A 25,321-nucleotide genomic window follows, 5' to 3' on the forward strand; every position below is an offset into this window, starting at 1 on the left:
AAATGCAAGTAATCAACAAATACAAACACTATAATACTGTAACATAATATACTATACAAAGGAGAAAAAGAAAAAGGGTCCGCAGTGAATGACACCTTCTTACAATGGGAATTTATATTAGTATGAAGTATGAATCAGAATTTTGCTGTCCGTCTGTCTCCTCTCCAAACATGTAGAAGCACGGCTATAATTTAGCGGCTACGTGGATGTGGGACATGGAGAGTCAACATGTTGCTAGTCAGGAAGCATGTTCCTGTTCTCCCTTTGAGCTTCTTAGTAGTGGGTACTGTATTTATGAGCATTGTATGTCTGTCCTGTTTTTTTTGTTGTGTATTGTTTTGTTACTGGCAGAGCTGTGTCACTTATTTTGCCTCTTGTCTTGGCCAGTTCACACTTGTAAAAGAGACTTCAGTCTCAATGTGGTGTTTACTGGTTAAATAAAGGTTAAATAAAATAGAGGTCAGGCTATGAGACAGACAGCAGGTTATAAACCGTCAGTTCACTCAAGCAAAAACAGCATGTGGAGACAAGTAGATGTACAATACATGCATTTGATACACTTCTTAACCCATTCTGGGCGGGAACCCCTTTTGGTGTTTTAAGCATTATGTTATACTTTAGCTGTTGAAAAATAGCAGATCTACAAGCTTGTAGATCTGCTATTTTTGAAAAATCGTGAAAATGTGGCACAAATCTTTGAATATATATTCTTTCAGATCAAACTTTTTTAACTAAAATCTTTGCTTCTGGGGTGTCCCTGGAACAACATATTTTCAGATGGGGGTCGGCGGCCAATTACATATATTTTTGGGGGTCCCGACATGAACATATTTGAGAACGAAACATGCGTATTTCGGAAAACTATTTGTAGAATCATCCTCAGGTCTAAATGAAAGGGGATTCACCAACCTGGACACATGCGTTTGGTTTGCAGAAGTCTTCTGAAAGCAAAACACGCAAAGGCTCACGTTGTTCCTGAAAAACGAACGGGTTAAAATAACAGGTTAAAATCATTGCAGTTGACAGCTTTGTTTTTATTTTTTTGTTCATCGATCGGCAACAATTTCAAGAATCAAGAATCAATCTTTATTGTCACACCACATTACAAGTAACATGGGTTAAAGTCTTGGTTGTGCAGGCTCATCCTTGCAGTTAAAAGATATAGAGAGGAAAATTTTGTTCTAGCTCCAATTGCTCATTTCTTTGTGGCATCACTTCCAATTTCACTTGTTTATCCTTATCCTATGCGAGTTCTCTCTCATCTGAATTTGGATACAATTGGTATGCTGACCTAAAAATAACATTTGTTTACTTTTAGAGCTGAAGGGACATGGAGACTCCTGTTATTGAACTCCTCCCACAATGTTCAAATGCTTCCGTCATATCGTCTGGATCAACAGAAGCTCTGAAAATGATCAGAGGATTAAACCGGATGTAACGCCGTAACTTCCTCCTCCCTGCTTCCGCTTCACAGTTGGGCAAACTTGTCCAAATATAAATAATCAACGCATATAGCTTGTTGCTTATGATAAATGGAAATTCTAAATAAAATGTAACGCTATTTTAAAATATATTTTCGTGAACGGAAATGACGAACAGATGACCGCTTCCGTTCTGGGATTTTGGGAGGTGTAGTTCTAGTAGAATCCTTAGATTGTGGAATAGTTGTCTGGCTACGCAAGGCTACTGAACACTCTAAATCTATTTTCAATGAGAATATAGAGCTATATAGAGATATTTAACACAAATTTGGACAAAAATGTATAATTGTGAGCTTAGCTATAGATTGTCTAAATTTAATATTCTTTTGAAACGTTACAAAAAATACTAATCTTGTGTAGGCACAAACTATTTCTAGAAGGAGATCCACGGCCCAATTGATATTCACTTGGACACCATTTGGTTTTTGTGAATGCAATGAGCGATTACCATGTAACCCAGGCAGAACTGTCTGTTTGTGTGTCACCACCCGCCCGCCACCAGAGGGCGCAGCTGTATCGCGTGCACACGCACACACGAAAACTTAAAAAAGATAACTTAAAGAAAAAAAACGTAAAAAAGGAAACTTAAAAAAAAAAAAAAAAGTACGTAATTTTTTCGAATTGTTATTGAAATTTACGAGCTGCGTTTGCTTCCCGCTTCTTACTTGTGGTCATTTGGTTTAGCACTTACCACATGTATGGTGCGAATGTCATCAGGCTGGCACACGGAGGGGGACCCTCGGAGTCTGGTGCACACACCCACCGAGAAGTTAGCAGTGACCTGTGACAGCAGGGTCACGCCGCCGTGACCTTCTCGCTCCCTCACGCCCGCCTCCCATGCTGGAGAGATTGTTGTACAAACGTTAGAGGATGACACACATCATTATTTAAGCAATATTTCTGCACAGTGTTGTAGATTGTGACACAGAATCTTAATAATAACCCAAAGTCACTGTTGATACGGTGTCACCATGCGCATAGTCATGGTGATAATATCACCATGACTATGCGCAAGGTATCACCATGACTATGCGCAAGGTGACACATATTATGTGTTTGTTGACACTGTGATTGACGGTAGTGGTACTAACCTTGGAATCTCCCCTCAGCAAAAGGACATCTGGTCCAGTTTTGTGAACCTACTGTGAACTGAAAAACAATTATAATAAGAATCATAATAACAATAATAATGATTATTATTATTATCCTTTTGAGGGTTTTGCGGAGGGGAAATTGTACAATTGTCTATCTGTTCTAGATCAGGCCCCACTTGAAAGTGTTAGCGAACCAATATTATAAAACTAAATGAAGTCTCCGACTCGTTCCATTCTGGTGAAACAGAGTCAGGGTGTTGGCTCACTGGAAACACTCTGCTACACCAGTGGGTCTCAAAGTGTGCTCGGCTACACTAAATGGAACAGAGCCTCCATTAGTATCATTCCTTCACACCTGTGAAGGAAGTAAGGAAATTCTATTAAATATGGCTGCTTTGGTAAATGGTGTGTGGTTGGGATTGGGAAGTGCCAGAAGACTCAGGGGTGTCCTCACCAGATGTAGAATGACTCAGACCATGTCCCGTTGATCAGCTTAGAAATATAAGTATTTATTACAAGCAAAGTGCATACACTCAAAGCAGGGTCAAGCAGCAATCTGACAGAGTATCCACCCGATCTCGTAGGAGAGCCCCACACATCCCAAAATCTAGCCTATTTATATCCTTTTTCTAAGTGTCATCTTGACATTTTGGCAAACTGACCCCTTCTTTTTGAGTGGTACAAACCACTCCAACAACTGGCTTTGTACCCGTGTACCCGTGTACCTGTGTACCTGTGTTTGTTTGTACCAAAAAAACGAGCATGGTCGCTATGGTTAGCAACCAAAAAAACGAGCATGGTTGCTATGTTTAGTATGTGACGTCACTGACATCACAGATATCAACGGTTCTAATGGTTCTAATCTAATGTACAGTAACTATAATAATAAATGTGTAGTTGCACCACTCAGTTCACACGGGTGTGATTTTTTTAGCTGTTCTGCTGAATATATAGTTGCGCAAAGATGTTCTCTCCAATGTTCTTTCCTTTCGCCTATCACTCCAAAATGAACATCTGGCCTGACATGGCAAATTCCAAAACTTATGCACACATCTAAATGGATTCTGTTATACTTGTGAACAATCAGTCTGTACTTTTAGTCAGAAGACAGAGAGCATGCATTCACCATGATGTGCTCATTTTATTAAATGTGCTAAACGATATTGCTTTTCGCCACAGGTGCATTTATATAGCGCTTTAATCCAAAGTGCTTTACATAGATTGTGCGCAGAGAGCATAGAGCCTATTGATTCAAAGTGCAAGTGACTGTCTGTGCGACAAGTCCCATGAACATACGTACCTTCATACACAGCTGAGGATGTGGGTCCACTGTGGTGAATGTTATCTGCAAAACAAACATAGACACCACACCATACCTCGTTAAACATTTCCTCATTCCTCAAAATTGTCCTTTCTGTCTAGACTTCTTGAAAAACGTATATCCACACAGCTCATTGATCATTTACAGCACAATAATCTTTTTGAGACATTCCAATCCGCTTTTAGAGCCCTCCATAGCACTGAGACAGCATTAGTTAAAGTCACCAATGATCTGCTCATGACTCTCGACGCCGGTGACTCCTCCATCCTGGTCCTTCTGGATCTTAGTGCTGCCTTCGATACGGTGGATCACACGGTTCTTGTGAATTGCCTGGAGTCATGGGCGGGTCTTGGTGGCAGTGCCCTTCAATTATTCCGCTCCTACCTTTCAGGCAGAACTATGTCTGTTGTTGTTGGAAATGCCACCTCTCCATCAGCCCAGCTCACCTGCGGTGTCCCACAAGGGTCCATACTGGGTCCCTTATTATTTTCTGTTTATATGCTCCCCCTTGGTCATATCATTCCCAAATATAACATTCAATTCCACTGCTATGCTGATCTCCCACTGAAAACCTCTGACCCTAACTCTCTTTCCTCCCTTAAAGCTTGCTTGGCTGACATTCAATCCTGGATGTCTCAAAATGTCCTGCAGTTGAACTCTGACAAAACAGAAATAATAAATCAATGCACACGTTCGTCATGCACACACACGACCCATTCATCCATCCACATCTACACAGCTCATTGACAAACATCAGTCTCAGCGTTGAATTCGGACATGCAATGCATTCGTTCTGATTGATTAGGTGAGCATGTTTACATGAACAGAACATGATAAACTTCTATGCAACCACTGAAAACAACTTATTATTATTGTTGTAATTAGATACAACAATAAGATATTTGTCGGAACTATTTGTTTTTCTTGTATTTGATCTATCTATCTATCTATCTATCTATCTATCTATCTATCTATAAAACAGGAAAATCCCGGCCAAACCGGAGAGTCTGGTCACCCTATACCCAATCTGCACTGAAGTATCATCAGTGTTAACTTTGAGAGAGTGTACAAATGGTCCACTCTCAGCATTACAGACCCAAGGGTCCATTCCTAATTATCAATCATTTGGCTGGGGACCCCCTTGAACCTCCTCAAGGACCTTAAGGGGAGGCTTAAGGGTTAAAACATGTACCTTTTTCCTGCCAGTGGTCTTGGTGGGGTGGGGCAGATCCTCACATGACTCCTCCCCTCCGCTCTGACACAGCCGTACCGACGCAGACACCGGGCACGCCGGTTCCCATGACAACGTCTCCTCCACGGGGTCAAAGGTGATGCCGTACCACAGCTCCTCCAGACCTGTATAAGAATACATTTTAAATAAAAAGGAGAAACTTCAAAAACCGTGACAGGAGTCAGGAGTCATAACAAAGGTCCATGCATACTTTGGGGGTTGTTGGCGTGCAATTAATTTCCCCCAGGAAATATAAACTAAGTTTTTCTATTTTATTTTTTGTAGATCCACAAATATTATATGCTGGGATAAATGTTTAATGAGTACAATCTTGAATTTTCACTGTGTATAATAAAGGCATCAACTGAAATGAGGCATCATTTGAATTGTTTGATTCAAAATACTGATTAATGGAAATAATAAACTTGTGTTGCCCCTTAACTTTTTATAAATTAATGAAATGCAATTGTGTCCAATCTGTATGATAGAGAATATATGTAGTTGTATTTCGTCTCCCTGCACTTCTATTGAGACATTTACCGTTGATGGTGTCAAAGGTCATGTCTCACCTCACCAATAGACACAGGATGTGACACGGTTTTTTGACCTGATGGTCAAGCTTCAATTTATCACCCTAACCATCTGCATTAAACCATTACATTAAAACTGGAAATGCATTTGTGTCATTTTAGATTTTAACCACTTTTAATTATTTTTTATACATTGGAGATTCAAAAATAGCAGCTATTAGCTTGTAGATCTGCTATTTTTGAAAAATCTGTTTTTCTTTTGGGGGGGGGGGGGGGGGGGGGTGTTATGTTTAACTCAAGTCTTTGCTTCTGGCGGTCCCTGGGACAAAGAATTACTAGAATAAGTCAAGTCTGGTCACAATAACTCACGGTCTTTGAAGGGACACATCTGAACCCTGGGCGCATCCATCACTGCTGACCAGCCCTGCAAAGCAGTCACATTTAGATGGAGAGAGACAGTGTGGTCAAAGCAGTCACATTTAGATGGAGAGAGACAGTGTGGTCAAAGCAGTCACATTTAGATGGAGAGAGACAGTGTGGTCAACTCAAAGCAGTCACATTTAGATGGAGAGAGACAGTGTGGTCAACTCAAAGCAGTCACATTTAGATGGAGAGAGACAGTGTGGTCAACTCAAAGCAGTCACATTTAGATGGAGAGAGACAGTGTGGTCAACTCAAAGCAGTCACATTTAGATGGAGAGAGACAGTGTGGTCAACTCAAAGCAGTCACATTTAGATGGAGAGAGACAGTGTGGTCAACTCAAAGCAGTCACATTTAGATGGAGAGAGACAGTGTGGTCAACTCAAAGCAGTCACATTTAGATGGAGAGAGACAGTGTGGTCAACTCAAAGCAGTCACATTTTAGACAGAGACATAGTGATAGTGGTCAAAGCAGTCACATTTTAGACACACAGTGATAGTGGTAGAGCCGGTATGTACAACTAGAGGTTCGGGCCGCTATGCAGACCTCACATCTCTATGTTGTTTTCCCTTCTGTTGTCGTGGTCCGCCAGCCGGTACAGTGCCATATCTTTTGGTCACAAATATCAACCCAAACTTCACATTATGGTAGTTATTGATCTAGAGCTCCTAGGAGCTGACTGATTTGTTTGCGCCTGATGCTGTGACGAGTGACGACACATTGAGGTTAGACAACACACTTCATATTTGGGCGTAGCTGCATTGGAAACTCCTTATATGGTTATGGTTGAGTGACATGATCCTGATGACGTGGTCCACCGCACGCCAATTTTAATATAGGATGAAATAATAAATAATATTCAATATTTTTACAAATCTTAAAAGACAAAAAAAAAAAAGGTAAAAGCAGATCCACAAGCTTTGACAATTTGTCGTACAAAAGAATATATAGGACTTAAGTGGTTAACCATTCAGCCCCATCATGCATGTGAGTGTTAACTAATAACTACTGAACTAAATAATGTAAATGCATCGATTTGTTTCTTTAATTTTTTTAATTTTTTGTGGTGCAGCAGCAAATCGAACAATTATTGCAGAGTTCTACTTTTTTTTGGTATGTTTGGTATGTTTGGTTTCTGTTTTGTGGGACAGAAGTGCTCATGGAAGAGGTCCCCCCAACCCCCCTGATTCCCCTAGTTTAAAATGTGTTTAGTTTTGTATAATCTTTTTGTTTCTTTTGGTGTAATAATAATTATCTTATCTTATCTTAATTATCTTTTGGTATGTCCATCTTTTATTGTAACAGCTTCTAACATGGCTCAGTTTTAGAACGAAAACCTAGTTTTCCTCCATAGTGGAAAGCCTGGTGACGTGAGGCTTTTATGCAGGCAGGGTACACAGGTGATTACCTCAATGCACAGGCATGGCACCGGTCTGGAGTACATCAGAGTGACGCGCTTCTCAACTTCCTCTTTCCGTATCTGCAAGATAAACATTACCGTTGATGTTCTGCATGTTATGCATGACTATATCGCGTCTCTACGCATCTCTGTACACATGTGTGCCTACAGAGTGTGTGTGTGTGTGTGTGTGTGTGTGTGTGTGTGTGTGTGTGTGTGTGTGTGTGTGTGTGTGTGTGTGTGTGTGTGTGCGTGCGTGCGTACGTGCATCTGTGTGTGTGCGTGTGTCGATGATCAAGTGATGAGCCACGACTGACTAGACCTGGATTCTGTTGAGCTTTTTTTTACGCATGCCCCTCATGAGCAGACCTGGAGCAGACGTTGATCCAGACGACAACGTCTGCGTTAATCGATGCCCGTCCTCATTGCTGCGTTCACACGGGCAGATACAAAGCTACAGTCTACCATTTTCATGTATTAATTTTCAATGGAAGCCAGCGACATGAAGATAAAAAAATACAGCCGACAAAGCTAAAAAGGTGCTAGTTTCAACTTCAGCGACAAAGATACAAAGCTACAAATATGCTGGCTGTGTAGCTTTATCTGCCAGTGTGAACGCACTAACGCAGCATAAGAAAAATAATTTAATGACTGGCAGTCTGTGGTAGGAGACTCCATTGACCTGCATCGGAGTCTCCACAGGTCATCAAATGAAGCCTTGAAATCATGGAGATTTGTTGATTTTGTCGCATTCCTCAGACAATATTTGATGGCGGTAGGAGACTCTTTGAGCCTCCATCTGATTCTACTGGAAAAACACCATGAATTCAAGGCTCCATGGGGTGTATAATTGATAGAAAATATATAATTAAAAATAAGAATTTTGGGGGCAAACTACTTCTTTAACCCCTAAATGCTCCATGGGCGCTGTATTAATAACAGTACAGTCCAGACCAATATGGCCGTGCATGTCATAAATGCAGTGACAGAATGTGGTACCAGTGCATGTCATAAATGCAGTGACAGAATGTGGTACCAGTGCATGTCATAAATGCAGTGACAGAATGTGGTACCAGTGCATTTCATAAATGCAGTGACAGAATGTGGTACCAGTGCATGTCATAAATGCAGTGACAGAATGTGGTACCAGTGCATGTCATAAATGCAGTGACAGAATGTGGTACCAGTGCATGTCATAAATGCAGTGACAGAATGTGGTACCAGTGCATGTCATAAATGCAGTGACAGAATGTGGTACCAGTGCATGTCATAAATGCAGTGACAGAATGTGGTACCAGTGCGTAGGCTCCGGTGTCCATGCAGACGTAGTCTTGATGACAGAGACGCACGTTGTAGTCCTTGTGTTCCAACATGTCTGACACACTGACACTCATCTGCTTCCCGTCTGGATGCAGCTGGTACTGCAGCCTCCCAGCTGAGAGACAATTAGAAACAATTAGCCACTTCAACCACAGAACCAATTCAGCACAAAAACTAAATCATTGGTCTTTTTTGTCTGAAATGTCTGAAAACAAACAAAAAAACAAAAAAAAGCATTAAATCTATGAAGCCATCTATGATATCTACGAAAAGGTTTAATCTGCAACACAATTTTATACAATAAATAGACCGGAGCACCGGTCTACACAGGAACAATGCAAGTCGGGATTATTATTTTCGGAATTGCCGGTAACATTAGTGATTTCTCACCGTCGTCAGTTGATGCTTCATATCAATACGAGTCAAACCACCATGCTCATTTGTTTAATTTTGGAACACAGTTCAAATAATACGTGATATTAAACACGTCTATGGGAATTCAGAATGGGGGGAGACGTGATCCAGGTAGGATGCATATTACGTCAGACTTCAGTGCTCTATTGGTGTGATAAAAACACTTGGTAATAGCATGTTAAAGGAACATGCCTACACAGCAGTTTAAGTGAACAAAACTTACTGATGCATTCTGGGACATGGCTTCGAAGATCTCCACTGTTGCAGTCTGGTGAAATAGATGATAATAAACAATATTATATAATCAATTATTAATATTAGGGGTCAAGCCCGAAAAGGGCGAAGACCCAATATTGTTTCCCTAGCTACATTTTGCAGTTTTAGCAGTTCTGTGTTGTCGTTTTCCGCGAAATTGGGCAATATGTTAGAGAGTCGTGGGAATCGCTCAAGAACTGAAGCCCGCAATCATTCGTCAAAGGACCTCTGACTCATTTAGGTCTACCACTGAGTCAATTATATGATTTGCTCTTGATGATGTAAAAAAGCGACATCAAGGAATTTCGTAGCCTGGATAGTTCAGTTCAGTTCAAGCTTTATTTGTCTCCCGAGGAAGAAATTTGTCTTAGACAAAGGACCCGCATGCAAGAATGGCCCTTATGCCCATGTCGCCGCAGAGCAGCGCCGAATACATCTTTCTTGCAACATCGACCGCCTCCGGTGAGAGCAAGAGAAGAGAAGAGAATAGAAGATATTGGTTAACCACTCCCATTAAAATCGCATTTCCATGCATTTGTGTGGAGTCTGGACCCTGTTAATGCATGTTTGGTTGCAGGAGTACAGACAACCCCTTCAGCCAATCAGCGTAACAAAATAACTGACGTCATCTCCAGTTAACACCTTGCTTAACCGTAACTATTTAATCCATTTAATCCATGTGCCCATAATTTATAGCGCCCGGACCACTTTTACCGACGTACACACCGGAAGTTGGTGTGCATGTCTGTGTAGCAGCTAACAATAGCCACACCACTCTAGAGTCGATCGACAACAACGGGAGGTAAGAATAAATCTATCGCGACTAGCGATTGGACCGCGGAAGGCCGTCAAACACAGGATCTTTTTTCAGAATTAGACGGGATGATTTAGATCGGGAGTTATGATCGTTTTAAGATTTTCGTTTTCGTCAGCTAAACAGGCAGGGAACATTTTCGATGACGTGTCACTGTTTGACACGTGATCGGATTGGGCAACAAGCGCTCCTAGGCTGTGGAGCGAAGCGATCGGTTTTGATATCATTAATCTCCGTCCTATTTATCAATCTCTGGCTTGGGCACTTGACCATGACCTTGAACTTGACGGAGATCTCCGCCCCGGGCCTCCATGGTGTTAACAATCAGTGAACGACACTAGCCCGGAACACGGAACCTGATTGGGCCCAAAATCTAGACCGTGGGGGTAACAAAAAAAATGACATCATCTCCAGTCTCCAATTAATTGTTAATTTGGAAGAGTATGACATCACTCCTCTCTATATAACATTACTTGTACTGTATAGTTCTAATGCAGTCATTGTAGTTCATTGTATCGAGTATCAAGCAGAGAATGTGAGCGTCGCGGAGCGCAAGCGTCGCGAGGAGTGGAGCGGGTGGATTTTGAATTGAGCACTGAGCTGAGTTTTAAAATGGTTCAGAGCGGCATTCCGGAGCGAGAACTGTCCTCCGCTCCGAGCCACTCAGTGCACACGGCACACGTGTTTAGAACCGTCCTAAACGGATTTAGTGTGTGCAGCGCGCATTTACCAAAAGTATGAAAGTGCTGAAAACTTGGAACATTCATCAATGGAGTGTTGGGCAGGAGGAGTAAGACGGGGGGGCTCCTCATTGGCAGGTGAGTCAGTAGGATACAACAGTGACAACACAGAAAATGTATGTGGTGAGGAAATAACAGGCATAACGACTAAATTGGGGAGGGAAGAGGGTCAGTGGTGTAAACAGTGGTGTAAACAGTGGTGTAAACTGTGTGTGCGTGCGTGCGTGCGTGCGTGCGTGTGTGCGTGCGTGCGTGTCTGACCTGGCACAGTGTAGGTGCTGGTCCAGCTGACTGTACAGTAGTTTGGTACCGTCTTCAGGGTGACCCATACCTGTTGACCTGGCCTGACCTCAAAGCAGTCGGCCTCCAGTTCAACCTTTTGGACCAATGAAAACATGTCACATGACTGCCCCATACTGTACATCCTTTGAGCATGTTCTGTTGTAAAAAGGCAGCCTTTACATCGCTCCAATGAGTCAATAAGCTTAACACTGTCTTTGGCAGTGTCTGCTATAGTCTCATTCTCCTGGCTGCTATCCTCTCGCTCACCCATGGTCTTCCATCATACAGATGGGTTTTAACATGTGTTAAGCACTGCATGGTGTAGCACCAGTCTAGAGACTTCTGCAGAATTGCTTCACTTCTGTGCCAAGGGACAAGTCACGGCATTTGCGTTTGTTAAGATGTGTTTATTTTATCTTAACAAAGCAATTTACTGCTTTATTGAATTCATCAGAACTTGTGTAACAGTTCCTGAACTTGAAAAATGCTAATCATGGCTCACCCAACACAGCTCCAGCAGTGGAAGAAGTAGTGTGTTTTTGTACACCGTTTTTAAGGCTCTGTTACAGACATACAGTACATATTTTCACTTGAGAAAAGGTACACACGTATTGGTATCAAAATACATTTATAGTACCAAGTAAAAGTCCTAACATTACAAATGTAGAAACACTATTAGTTTTTAGTACAAGAAAATAGCAGACCTACAAGCTCAAAACGCATTGCATTGCGAAGTGTTGTGAGCTTGTAGATCAGCTACACTGTATATATATATATACACACACACTCGTAAATGGGTCCCTCGGACCCAGAGACTAAAGTACAGGTACAGTAAGTAGTAAGTACATAATTACATTCAAATGTTGCTCAGCATACAACATACCTGCTGTCCAGCTTGTCTCTGTCTGGACGCTCTGGAGAAGCCCAGGGCTTGACAATGTCCCAGAGTTCCAGCGCTCTCCACGCAGATGGACACTCCATGGACAGGCTCTGGAAACATAGGAAAGAGCAAAGCCATTCAGGGGTCTTCAACGTTTTCTAGGTCACGGACCCCTTAGCTGAGAGAGAGATGAAGCAGGGACCCTATATCGGTGTTGTCAGGGCAGAAACCTCTTATCTCCATTATTATTCTAACCTTTGGTGTTTCTTTTATTTTTTGTAAATGAACTAACCCCCTACTTGATCATATACGCGCGCGTTAAATACAACGCAGAGACGAGGATCACGTCTATTGTTGTGCTAACAGAGACGTGGCTAACAGAGTTAGCATCTGATTCTTCCATCACTCCCCCTGGTTTCACCGTGTATAGGAAAGACAGAGACCCTGTACTAAGCGGTAAGCAACGTGGGGGGGGAGTTTGTGCCTTGATCAACAACAACTGGTGCAAAGATGTTAAAATCCTAGATAGTCACTGCTCTCCAGACCTTGAACTTTTAATCATAGCCTGCCGTCCTTTCTACCTACCACGCGACTTCAGCATTGTGATTGTAGCCGTTGTTTACATTCATCCTGGAGCTAATAAGGACACAGCTATGAGGGAATTACACCAGGCGATCAGTGCACAAGAAAATCGCCACCTGGACTGCGCAGTCATCTGCCTAGGCGACTTCAACCGGACAGACTTAAAAAAGGTCTTTCCCAAATTCCACCAGCATGTCACCTGCAGTACCCGTGGTGACAATGTTCTTGACCACTGCTACACGCCCTTCAAGGATGGATACAAAGCTCTCCGCCGCCCACCGCTAGGAAGCTCTGACCACTACGCCATCCAGCTGCTACCTGCCTACAAACAGAGGCTAAAAAGGGAGCCGGTCGTTGAGAAGGAAATCCGAATCTGGTCTGAGGACACAGACGCTATGCTACAATCCTGCTTCTACCAGACTGACTGGGGGATGTTTAAGAACGCCGCTGGGAATAACATCAACGAACTCTCAGACTCAGTCACTGGCTTTATCAGTAAGTGCATAGATGACATAGTCCCAAAAAAGACAGTTCGGATCTATCCCAATCAGAAACCATGGATGGACAGCGGAGTACGTGCACATCTGCATGAACGGGATGCTGGTTTCAAATCTGGCGACGTGGAAACGCGCAACACGACGCGCGCGGCCCTAAACAGCGCCATCAGGAAGGCGAAAAAGGCCTACACAAAAAAGATGCAAGACAAACTCAGCAATGGCGACATCAGGAGCACATGGCAGGCGGTACACACCTTGACAGACTGCAAAACAAGAACCAGAAGCGAGGTGAACCCGCCTGCCTCCCTCCCCAACGAACTGAACACTTTTTACGGCCGGTTTGAGATCAGCCCCAACCGCGGCAGCCAAGCAGGACCATCAGCAGCACCAGCAGAGGAGAACCCTCTAACCATCTCGGAGAGAGAAGTGCGTACAGCCTTCGCACGGGTCAACATCCACAAGGCAGCCGGACCTGATGGGATTCCAGGCCGGGTCCTTAAGGCATGTGCAGACCAGCTGGCGGGTGTCTTCGCTGACATCTTTAACCTCTCCCTCTCCCAGGCTGTGGTCCCTGCAGGGTTCAAAATGTCAACCATTGTGCCCATTCCCAAAAAGGCCAAAGTGACATGCCTGAACGACTGGAGACCTGTCGCTCTCACCCCGATCGTCAGCAAGTGCTTCGAGAAACTGGTGAGGGAATACATCAGCTCCACGCTACCTGCCTCGCTGAATCCGTGGCAGTATGCATACCGCAAAAACAGATCCACCGACGACGCTATTGCCATGGCTCTCCACACCGTCCTCTCGCACATGGACAACAAGCTGCTGAAGGACAAATATGTACGTATGCTGTTCGTGGACTACAGCTCAGCATTCAACACCATTGTCCCAGCAATACTTGACAAAAAGCTCAGAGACCTAGGGCTACACCCAAGCATGTGCGACTGGATACAGGACTTCTTGTCCAACCGACATCAGGTGGTGAGAATGGGCAGCAAAACATCCGACCCCCTGACCCTCAACACCGGAGCACCCCAGGGATGCGTGCTGAGCCCTCTCCTCTACTCCTTGTACACGTATGACTGCATAGCCACACATGTCTCCAACACCATCATAAAGTACGCGGACGACACGACAGTGATAGGCCGAATCGTCAACAACGACGAGTCTGACTACAGAGAGGAGATCAAATCACTGGCACTCTGGTGCCGGGAGAACAACCTCTCTCTTAACGTTGACAAGACCAAAGAACTGATCGTGGACTTCAGGAGGCCGCGGAGAGACCATGCGCCCATCCTCATCGACGGTGCTGCAGTGGAAAGGGTCAGCGAGTTCAAGTTCCTCGGAGTACACATCGAGGAGGACCTCAAATGGGAGACGCACTCCACACACGTGAGGAAAAAGGCTCAGCAAAAAGGCTCAGCTCACCTGAAGAAGCTCGGAGTAGGAAATCGCATCCTCAGGCTGTACTACAACAGTTCTGTTGAAGGCATCCTAACAGGCTGTGTCACCGCCTGGTACGGGAACTGCACTGCCCGAGAAAAGATCAGCCTACAACGAGTAGTGCGATCGGCAGAGCGGATAATGGGAATCGAGCTCCCAGCGCTCCAGGAACTGTACAAGAAGCGGTGCGTGGTCAAAGCCAAGCGCATCATCAAGGACAAGCACCACCCAAGTCACAGACTGTTCAAACCCCTACAACGACCGCGACCGGGCAAGGGGCTCTACCGCAGTATCAAGAGTTCCACCACCAGGCTCTGGTGCAGTTTTAATCCGGCTGCTGTCAGGATGCTGAATGGGGCATAAGCCTTGTTCAGCAGCCTGACAGCAGGCAGTGCAAAACTTTTCTGGCTCTTCCTGAACACACCTGTGGATTATACCAGGGACAATGACTTGGACTTAGCTCCCCCTCGGACACACCTGTGGACTACACCAGGTACAAATGACTTTTTGTTGCACTCCCTCATGGAGCTACTTGCGGATTACACTAGGGTCAGTCCACCCTAGTTGGACACGCACTGACCTTTTGCACCTTAATCCCATGTATAACGCACTGACTTTTTTTGTTTTATGCTCTTTTTTTCTCTAAGCACCTTAACGTCCATATGTATATCATGCACAGTATAAGTATAACATGCACAGTATACATACATTGCTGCTATGCTCAGGCACCTTAGTTAGTTTTATTTTTATTATCTCAGGTACTTTGTAATATGTAGATAACTTGTCTGGCCTTCTGTTGCTCTTGTTTTGATCTCCTTCCCACTTGCCCCCCACCCCCTCTTCTTCTCCCCCCCCCCTCTTCTTTCTATGGAATTAACGTTGCGATGGGAACGATGTACAAAAACGAATTTCACCCACTTCTTTACCTTGTAAACCTGTGATGTGACAATAAAACTGATTCTGATTCTGATTCTGATATACTAACTACAGCGTCACACGAAAGCATTAAAAGTAGCAGATGCACAATCTCAAGATTGTGAAGCGCCAAGTTCGCCAAGTTCTTCTTTCAAGGAAGTGTGCATCACAATGATTTGTAAAGGAAGTAGACATGTATGGGATTATTTCTGGATGAGTGATACAAGCACAATAAAACCACAGGGGTTCTCCCTTCACTCCCCCACTTTTCAGAGGAAGTCAGGGAGACGTGTGAGCATGCACGTATCCATGCACGTATTCATGCGTGTGTGTGTGTGTGTGTGTGTGCGTGTGTGTGTGTGTGTGTGTGTGTGTGTGTGTGTGTGTGTGTGTGTGTGTGTATGTGTGCACGTGCGTGCGTGTGCGTGTGCATGTACACGTGTACATTTTTTGTGTGTTTGAGTATCTGTACAAATGTCTGTGCAGAACTATATATGCAGCTCCGGGTTTGCTGCAGCAACAGTGTGAGGTTTCTAGCCTGGTTAATAAACCAGACCGAATCAGCCGTTGGCAAAAAAAAATTGCCTACCAGCGGATTACGGTCTGGCGAGGCTCAGTAGCACGCCTCTTTCCTACAACCGAGAACAGGTCGGACCAATCGGGACACGGTATGCAATATGGGCGGGCTTTGGTACAGTGACGTTCAATGCTTGAGACTTTTGACTGACAGTAGCTCTGACCAATTGCGTCAAAGAGAAAATGTTTGAACCCGCCCCCCGGGAAATGAAATCCAAGTGGAGCCAGCCCAGACTAATATACCGCGACAGTGTTGTGTGATATTAGTCTGGCTTATTAGCCAGGCTATGAGGTTTCATGAACAAACATGGCTGATCTGTTCAAACCACATGCATTTGTGCTGTATTGATGCCAATGTCTGCATGTGGCAACTAATGTGCATGTTAAAGGCCAGTCCACACCAATGCAACTCCTTGCAATATGCAACTGCTTGCAGCCAAAAACTTGTGTGGAGTCTGTGGACTGGCCTTTAAAATTACAAAACCACCAAAATAGCCGATCAACAATCTCACAATGCAGCGCATCACAAAGCGTTGTGAGCTTGTAGATCTGCTACTGTCAGAGTGTAACACCAAATTCTGGGCCCTGGGACAAGGATTCCTACCTTGGGTCCTAGTAACTCAGTCCCCATCCTTGCAACGCACCTGACTGGATCTCTTCTCTACTAGTCCCTTTTTGTCAAAACATTTTTTGTTGACTTTTGTTGAATTTAGTCTTAGTTTCTGTCATCATAGCATAGGCTTTATTTGGTTTTATTTTGTTTTCATCAGTGAAAAAAGATAGTTTGTCGACGAAATAAATTACACTGCTAGAAAGTACAGTACCGGTGAGATGCAGCAGAACACCGACTGAGGTGCAGCGAGCATGTGTGTCTGTCCTCACACCATATGTACAGTACCAAGTAACAACAGAAGTTAGGTTATGTGTAGTTTACATCATGCGTACCAGTGAGGTGTAACAGAATGGTTATGTGTTTACATCATGCGTACCAGTGAGGTGTAACAGAATGGTTGTGTAGTTTACATCATGCGTACCAGTGAGGTGTAACAGAATGGTTGTATTTACATCATGCGTACCAGTGAGGCGTAACAGAATGGTTGTGTTTACATCATGCGTACCAGTGAGGTGTAACAGAATGGCTGTGTTTACATCATGCGTACCAGTGAGGTGTAACAGAATGGTTGTGTTTACATCATGCGTACCAGTGAGGTGTAACAGAATGGTTATGTGTAGTTTACATCATGCGTACCAGTGAGGTGTAACAGAATGGTTGTATTTACATCATGCGTACCAGTGAGGTGTAACAGAATGGTTGTGTTTACATCATGCGTACCAGTGAGGTGTAACAGAATGGCTGTGTTTACATCATGCGTACCAGTGAGGTGTAACAGAATGGTTGTGTTTACATCATGCGTACCAGTGAGGTGTAACAGAATGGTTGTGTTTACATCATGCGTACCAGTGAGGTGTAACAGAATGGTTGTGTGTTTACATTATGCATACCAGTGAGGTGCAGCAGAGCGTTGACTCTGAGGTGTAGCGAACACGCGTGTCTGTCCTCACACAACATGACGGTGGACAGACGGACGCTGTGGAACACAGCGGAGGAGTTCAATGCTTCAGGGGAGGAGCTCTGGCACGGAGGAGGGGACAGGACTAAACACACAAACATACAGGTTAAGTTTCTACTGTCATTCAAATATTTGTCTTGCGTTGCCAGACTGTTGCCTCTCGCCATACATTTTCAAATGCTTCCGGAGATTGTGGAATAGTTGTCTGGCTACGCGAGACTCAAATATATGTACAGCATAATCGGAGAAAATAATGGCACTTGGGCACTTCAGGAGAGACTACCCAAATAAAATATACTGGAAAACTGGACCAGTGTTCATTTTGTTGACTAAGACTAAGGGCCGTTTGCACCAAGAAGGATTAAGCCTTAATCTGGTTTAAATCAAGGTTTATCTATTAATCCAGTTGCACCAAACTTTAAACCTAGTTTTCACTAATCTGGTTTAGTTTTAAACCATCCTTTTATTCTTGTTTTTTTTCCAATCTTGGTTTTAATTTTCACAGTAAACCTGGATTAATGTTCATCCTGTTGCACCACTACTTTAAACTTTGAATTAAGTATCAATAAGGGATTAATTCTAAACCAGGTGTGGTTTAAATGTAAACATGACAGCATATATCAGATGGCTTCCTGAAAACGAAAGAGCACCTCAAAGAAAAATAAGGGACCGTCTAAACCCAGTCAAATTTTATGATTATGATTCATTTAAAAGGTGGTACAGATTCAGCAAAGAGTCTGTAATGAGAATTGATAAAATCGGGCCTGCAATTGAACATGCCACTGAGATGAAAGACTAAGACTACGACAAAATATTTTCTGGCAAAATTAACATTTAGACAAGGGTTCTATTTTCGTCCATGCTAAACCCCTTATCCCTAAACTACCTTGCATTTTTACTATTTTGAAAAGTTAAAATAGCCAATCTATAAAATCACAATGTGTCGATGTAGATCGGATAGTTGAACTATTCAAAAATGTTTTTCAAAAAAGTAAAAAAAAAGTAAAAGTAGTTTAGCATGGACGAAAATAGAGCCCTAAGACTAAAGACTCTCTTTTTAATATATATATATTTTAGTCATGACACCATGTTGTTCATAACCAAAAACCTGTCATCAAAATGTGGTCTCACTTCCTTCCTGGACTACAAAGTCACACCTCCATGCAGCCCTCTCCACAAGGAGCTGAGGGAAGTGCACTAAAGCTTTATGGGCAATGTAAGAATTCAGCAATCCAGTCAAACCCTAGTCAAACACACAGACTTCCTTATTTTTCAAATGGTGCTACTGTTATCTACTACAAATACTATTAACATTGAGTGACTGCAGTTTCTTCCAGCAGTGAAATTACCCTTTAAGCTAATATGAATGCTGGGATTCAATTGTTTAAACCGAAGATTAGCCTCATAAAATTAATATGAGCTCCAAACATACTGTAAGTATCCTTGATTCAGATCAATGAAAACATAGAAACCAATAGTAAATAAAAAAAGGAACCATGCAAGAGGAATATGACAGAGGTCATGGAAGGTAAACATCATAAAAATGAAGTGCTGTCAGGTACATTTTGCTATGTCACTTTTCTTCCGTACTGTAGCCTATTAATGATTAAAAGGACAATATGATCGCTACAACAGAACCCATCCTGTTATGACAACTTGATGTCCTCACAACACGTCACGGTAAATGCACTGACCTCACACCGTCATTAAGTTACATACGTCTCTCTCTCTCTCTCTCTCTCTCTCTCTCTCTGTCTGTCTGTAACCTCAGTGTCTTTGTTCTCATTATGTCACCATTTTCACCATCTCTCAATATGTCCGTGGTTCTCAATCTGTGGGTCAGGAGGGTCCACACATGATTTTTGGGGGTGCCAGATGACAGTAAAGTGACAATTTAAGGACTTTTAAACACCAAAAGGGGTTCCCGTCCAGAATGGGATAAGACAGTTTAAAATGTAATACAAAGACATAAAAAGAAAAAGACCAGATCAAAAGTAATCAACTATAAAACTGGTCAAAATAATTGTCAAATAATAAAAGAAAGAGGAAAGCATTGTGAAAATAGTCGCTCTACATGAGCACAACGGCTCACGACTTGAGGCGATGTGAGCTTGTAGATCGGCTATTTTCACAATATGTATCTGTGGAGTCAAACTAAATTGAATGCCTGAACTTCAAGTGCTTGTCGGGGTGGGCATGTTATTTTGGGGGGGTCTGCAGTTCAAATACGATTATTTTAAAGGTTAAAGTCCTACAATTTGTCACATACATTGCTGAATGCGAGATTTGTTCTCAGCATTTGACCCATCTCTTTTCTCCAACCCTTGATGCTGAGTGCCAAGCAGGGATGCACTGGGTCCCATTTTTGCAGTACAGTACAGAGTACAGAGTACAGAACACATACAGTACAGTACAGTACAGAGTACAGCTACACTACAGTACGAGTAGTACAGGAGTTCAGTACAGTAACTATAACAATAACAGTATAGTTGCACCTCTCAGTTACCACGGGTGTGATTTTTCATCTATTATATACTCACAGTGTCGCTTGGTCTTGCATTGTAGACCCTGCAAGGAGGAGAGGGGGACAAAAACAAGCGTTCATCGCATGTGTGTATGCATTTACATGCACTGCTTTTGCAGAAGAGAAATGACAGTTGCTTTGTGGTTTAGAGCAGGGGTTCTCAACGTTTTTGGCTGGGGACCCCCGTAAATGTTGTCCAAGGCCTTGCAGATCTGCTATTCTTTGCTATTCTTGAAAAAGGAAAAAAAGAATGTGAAAGTGTGTTGGGTTGGGATTATAAATATTGAACCAAGAAGAAGCTTGTGACTAAATCATAACTACAACGGATCCATTGGTTCCACAGGGTCTTGTTTTACATGTCCTGGAAAATAACAGTTTGGTAGATATGAGGTTTCCACCCAACAGTTACAAATTCAGGGATGTGCTGTGGATTTTTAACCAGTGGGGCTATGCCGCGCGCACAAGCACTGATTGAAATAACCACTTTAATGTAGGCATGGCCCGTGGGCCTATTTATTAACCTACAATATATGCATTTACCTGGCATCGCCTCTGAAATTGAATTAGTTCATGAATCCATCAGCCACTGTTATCCAACTTTTTAGACTACTTAAGTTCACACACCTACACAGTAGGATAGTTAGCAGGTCGAGACGATGGACCATATCATCATCAAGCTGTGACACTAGCGAGGTGCGAAAACTGAATAGCTGTGCGGGCTTGCGTGCATGCATCCTCAAAACTACCCTGCCCTACCGACAGCTCACCCCTGGAGCTAAACAATGAGACCTGGTACCTCCTGCCTCATCCGAGGATGACGTCTACTTCCTATGGGTTGGATTCCCTTTCGCTCTCTGTATTAATGACTCATGTATCACGTTCATTGTGTCACAAAGAGATGTAAACCCCTTGTACACGTTCACACACATATTTCATCCTCTGGGATGGAGGACCTGCCTAGACTGGTATGGGTGAGGCTTAATACCCTCCGGACCAGAATCGGCGTTTCCGCTCATCCATCTAGCTCCATCCATCTCCTAGTGTGACCTAACTTCACCTAACGTCCCTAGGCTTTCCAGCCTGGTCTGTGTTACTAAATCCCTGTGTGAACCGGTCTGGAGCGGATGGTAATTTACGTCATGTTGTAGTCAATGATTTGTAGTCATAAGGCAGGAAACCACAATCGGAATAAGAACTACCCAAAATAATTCCCCATGATCATAATTTCAGGGCCTAGGCCCGGCCTACCCAAAGAAATAGAATTTCCCTGTGGGATAACAAAGGTATACAGACGCTAAATAGTCTCTGGAATGTATACACTCACATTTATATTTTAAAAATCAGCAAAACGACGCCGCTTCAAAGATTTTATTTGGTAGGCCCTGAAATTATGATTGCGGGAATTATTTTGGGTACTTCTGTTTCCGGCCTGACGACTACAAATCAGTGACTACAACATGGCGTAAATTACCATCCGCTCCCGACCGGATCATAAACCCAAAAAGGAATGCTTCCCAAGCTAAGTGTGACCTGTGAGTGTGGTGCAGATGAACAGACAGCAGACCATGGCATGCTGGAATGCCCAATGTATTCTGGCTCCCAATGGGCTCCTACCTGGCTGCAGCATGTAGCTACTGTAAATGTCTTAATAGAAGAGCAGAGAGACCACCTCCAACCACTAAGACATACAGATTGCTTAAAATAACATTATATTCACTAAAAACCAACACTCTCTCCTTGTCCACCTCCAGGGGGGGATGTTTCTCCAAATTCCAATCAATGAGTGTAAAATTATATTGAAATCATTTAGGCCTATAACTGATACATTGCTGGTAACGATCCGATCGGGTAAAACTTACTCCTTACTCCCTACTTGGGAACGATGCAACTTGGGAACCTAATGATATATATGATTGTCATAGCACCTGTTTTAACTGTCAGCCGGTGTCCCACATGGAGATTTGTGTATGTGCCTGTGTGCCTGTGTGTGAAGACTACAAACTGAAAAGTGTACTGCTGATTGGTTGAGCCTCAATTGGCTTAGGCAGAGGCTGGAAATTGCACAGGTGAAAGGAGTTGGCCTCATTAGGCCCACTGGCAGAGCCTGGCCCAGGTGAAAGGAGTTGGCCTCATTAGGCCCACTGGCAGAGCCTGACCAGTGGTGGAGAACCGTGGGTCCGACCTGGCACTGCACTCCCTGTGGGGGTGTGGAACGCGTGTGTCGAATGTGTAGTCAAACGGTTCTCGAGTTACGTGCATTACAACCGTACACACACGCACGCACGCAGACAGAGACGTGGCGCATTTATAGTAGGATTTCTCTCTTTATTTTATCCCCTCTATTTTAAATGCCTCGTGTGACTTTGAACTGTCTTTGTTGTTGAAATGAGCTACATATTTAAACACACAGGAGATAGTTGTGGTGCATAAACATGATAATTTTAAGTCTTAAAAATTATGTTAGTGAAGTTAGTTACTAAGTTATGTTTATTGTTATTTCAATCTTTAAAGTTTATGGATCCCCCATCTGAAAATGTTTTGTGCCAGAGACGCCCAGAAGAGAACATTTGTGGGAGAAATGGATAAAATGGTTAACACTTCAGCCCTAAATACTTTATTGTACAAGTATCAAACATAGCATATCTAGAAACTCACAATGCATTTTTAATCAAAATAGCTAAAATTCTGATATTATGAAACATCATACAGTCTGCATTTCCCAAAAGGAAATACATTTAATTCAGTGTGACCAGAAGCAGGGATAAAACATATTCACCTGGCATGGCCAGATTATTAACAGAGATATTATGATTATTTGTTCTTCCTTGGTAGAAGTAGTAGTAGTAGTAGTAGTAGTAGTAGTAGTAGTAGTAGTAGTAGTAGGGTTAACAGAAGCAGTAGGCTAGTAGAGCCTAGAGTACCTATAATAAGTTACAAAGATTTTAGACTTCTCTTCTCTTAAGGCGAGACGTAAGGCGCGTGTGTGTGCGTGTGTGTGTGTGTGCGCGCCTGTGTGTGCGCGTGCATGTTATGTTTACCTGAGAGCAGCGTGTGTCACACTGGTCCATCCTCTCCAGTATTCCGGTGCTCGGTCCACCACGGGTCACCACCGCCGTAACCATAATGACCCACACCAGAGGCAAGCCTACGGCGGCAGAACATCTGGTCATCTTCTACTGACCACAAATAAACACTCTGCCTCTCTCTTCCAAGTTCCACCTACTGTCAGATGAGAAGATTTTCTTTTTGAGTGTGTGTGTGTGTGTGTGTGTGTGTGTGTGTGTGTGTGTGTGTGTGTGTGGGGCTGGCTGTCTTTTTCTGGTCCAGTTCTGGTAGCTGTGGTCTGGTCCAATAGCCAGTGGAATTGTCTGTCTGTCTGAGCCGTGCTGGCGATGCACACAGGAGTCAACATGATGACTGAATGTCTGAATTTAAATAGAGAGAGCAGAGCCCTCTAGGGCTTGGCCAATGGGAGGGGCGGGGTTTCATAGTAGCCTATTGTACAGTACTGTACTTGCATGTGTGTGTGTGTGTGTGTGTGTGTTTTCTCATGAATATAATGTATGTCAAGTCAACATACCATTATGTTTTCCCTAAAAGTTCCTGAATTCCACAACTGTTGTGTAATGTGTGTTTTTTTAAAAGCCAGCATTTACCAGCATTCTACCAGCATCATCCATCATGACACATGTTCTTTCTTACTGATTTACCGTATACTTAGCCAGAGAGCTGGAAATGCAAAAAAAAAAAAAAAGCCCAGTTTAACACTTCGTGTTTCGTGTTGCTCACTGAAAATAGCCGATCGACAAACTGCCTAGATTTTTCAGTGCCTGTGCAACTAAGTTTAACTAACTACGTAAATCAGGTGTAGCACGCCGTCATTCCAAAGTGATACAGAAAGCCGTCCACTGTGGGCGCTCGGGTGGTGAAGTGGTAAAGTGCCTGCCCACCTCCCCCGAGGTTGTGGGTTGTGCACGTAATCCTACGGGTTGTAGGACGAAGGCTTTATTGAGTCAACAGACTCGACAGTCTATATATGTTGACTGTGTAGGAGCCGGGGTGCTAGGAATCTTGGGAGGCTGGCCCCTCCAAACAAACGAACCATAACATGCATATCACATGAATATCTGTAGGTCTATGTGAAGATTTCATATTAACTCGCTAATTGAGCCTTACATCAACCATGCCAACACGGATGGGGTGTGACTTTGCGTGCAACCGGCATCTAGGATATCCCCTTTTCTACCCTGTGGCATCTATGGTCACAAGATGAGTCACCTACACATCTTCCGGCATCTAGGATATCCCCTTTTCTACCCTGTGGCATCTATGGTCACAAGATGAGTCACCTACACATCTTAGCTTATCTGACCTCATTGTACTTGCTTTCAACAAATGTATCATTAATTAAAGTACAATAAGTACCATTTCAAAGCGCTCGTCTTTCAGGAAGGAGGTTGTGTCCTTGAAGCAGTTATTGAAGAGTCTGGAAAGACATCAAAGGAAGAAACATTTTAATTCAAGATGTATGTGTGTAGTAATCCATGTTGATGACTGATCACACATTCAAACACAAGTCCATTCTACTCACCGTACAGTTTGGATGGAGGTATTGATAGAGAGCAGCTGGACTAATCTGTCTGTTGGAGCATCAGTGAGATTATTGTGACTCAGACTACAACAAGGGGAAAAAGGACAAAAGGAAGAGGTTAGTATCTCATGGTCACTTTCTCAAATGTGCACACTGAGTCCATTCTATAAGACAACTCACTCCAGAACTTGTGCTTTGTGCAGATAGGGGATCAGAGTCTCTAGTAGCTGGTCGGTGAGTTGACAGTGACTGATGTCCAGTTCTGTCAGTCGCACGCACGCACGCACGCACGCACGCACACACAATCTGTCAGAAAAGAAATCACACCTGTGTGAAGTGAGTGGTGCAACTATACATTTATTGTTATAGTTACTGTACTGTGCTCTGTACTGTACTGTGATTATTTTTGGAAAAGGTCTTGAAAGTCTTTGAAACATCC

The 25,321-nt window shown here is 43.2% G+C and overlaps 1 protein-coding gene across 6 annotated transcripts in view; it reads right to left on the reverse strand.

The window, feature by feature from the left end:
* Positions 1–25,321, reverse strand: part of il17rel (interleukin 17 receptor E-like) — a 39,051-nt gene that overhangs the window by 6,937 nt on the left and 6,793 nt on the right. For 2 of the 6 annotated variants that reach the window (XM_079494816.1, XM_079494815.1), the window contains exons 3-19: positions 25,063–25,188; positions 24,883–24,966; positions 24,717–24,777; positions 23,330–23,513; positions 20,308–20,335; positions 17,700–17,852; positions 12,187–12,293; positions 11,283–11,397; positions 9,436–9,480; positions 8,774–8,913; positions 7,488–7,559; positions 6,027–6,081; positions 5,089–5,252; positions 3,876–3,920; positions 2,573–2,630; positions 2,173–2,321; positions 910–975 (exon numbers count right to left, since the gene is read on the reverse strand). In XM_079494816.1, coding sequence (XP_079350942.1) covers positions 910–975; positions 2,173–2,321; positions 2,573–2,630; positions 3,876–3,920; positions 5,089–5,252; positions 6,027–6,081; positions 7,488–7,559; positions 8,774–8,913; positions 9,436–9,480; positions 11,283–11,397; positions 12,187–12,293; positions 17,700–17,852; positions 20,308–20,335; positions 23,330–23,461 — 1,329 coding nt within the window. In that variant the 5' untranslated portion in view covers positions 23,462–23,513; positions 24,717–24,777; positions 24,883–24,966; positions 25,063–25,188. Of the gene's footprint in view, positions 1–909; positions 976–2,172; positions 2,322–2,572; positions 2,631–3,875; positions 3,921–5,088; positions 5,253–6,026; positions 6,082–7,487; positions 7,560–8,773; positions 8,914–9,435; positions 9,481–11,282; positions 11,398–12,186; positions 12,294–17,699; positions 17,853–20,307; positions 20,336–22,216; positions 22,284–23,329; positions 23,665–24,716; positions 24,778–24,882; positions 24,967–25,062; positions 25,189–25,321 lie in introns of those variants that run through there. The other 4 variants (XM_079494819.1, XM_079494817.1, XM_079494818.1 and 1 more) reach the window with 4 other exon arrangements.

This window comes from Electrona antarctica (genome assembly GCF_951216825.1).
Source record: "Electrona antarctica genome assembly, chromosome: 23".
Lineage (NCBI taxonomy): Eukaryota > Metazoa > Chordata > Actinopteri > Myctophiformes > Myctophidae > Electrona > Electrona antarctica.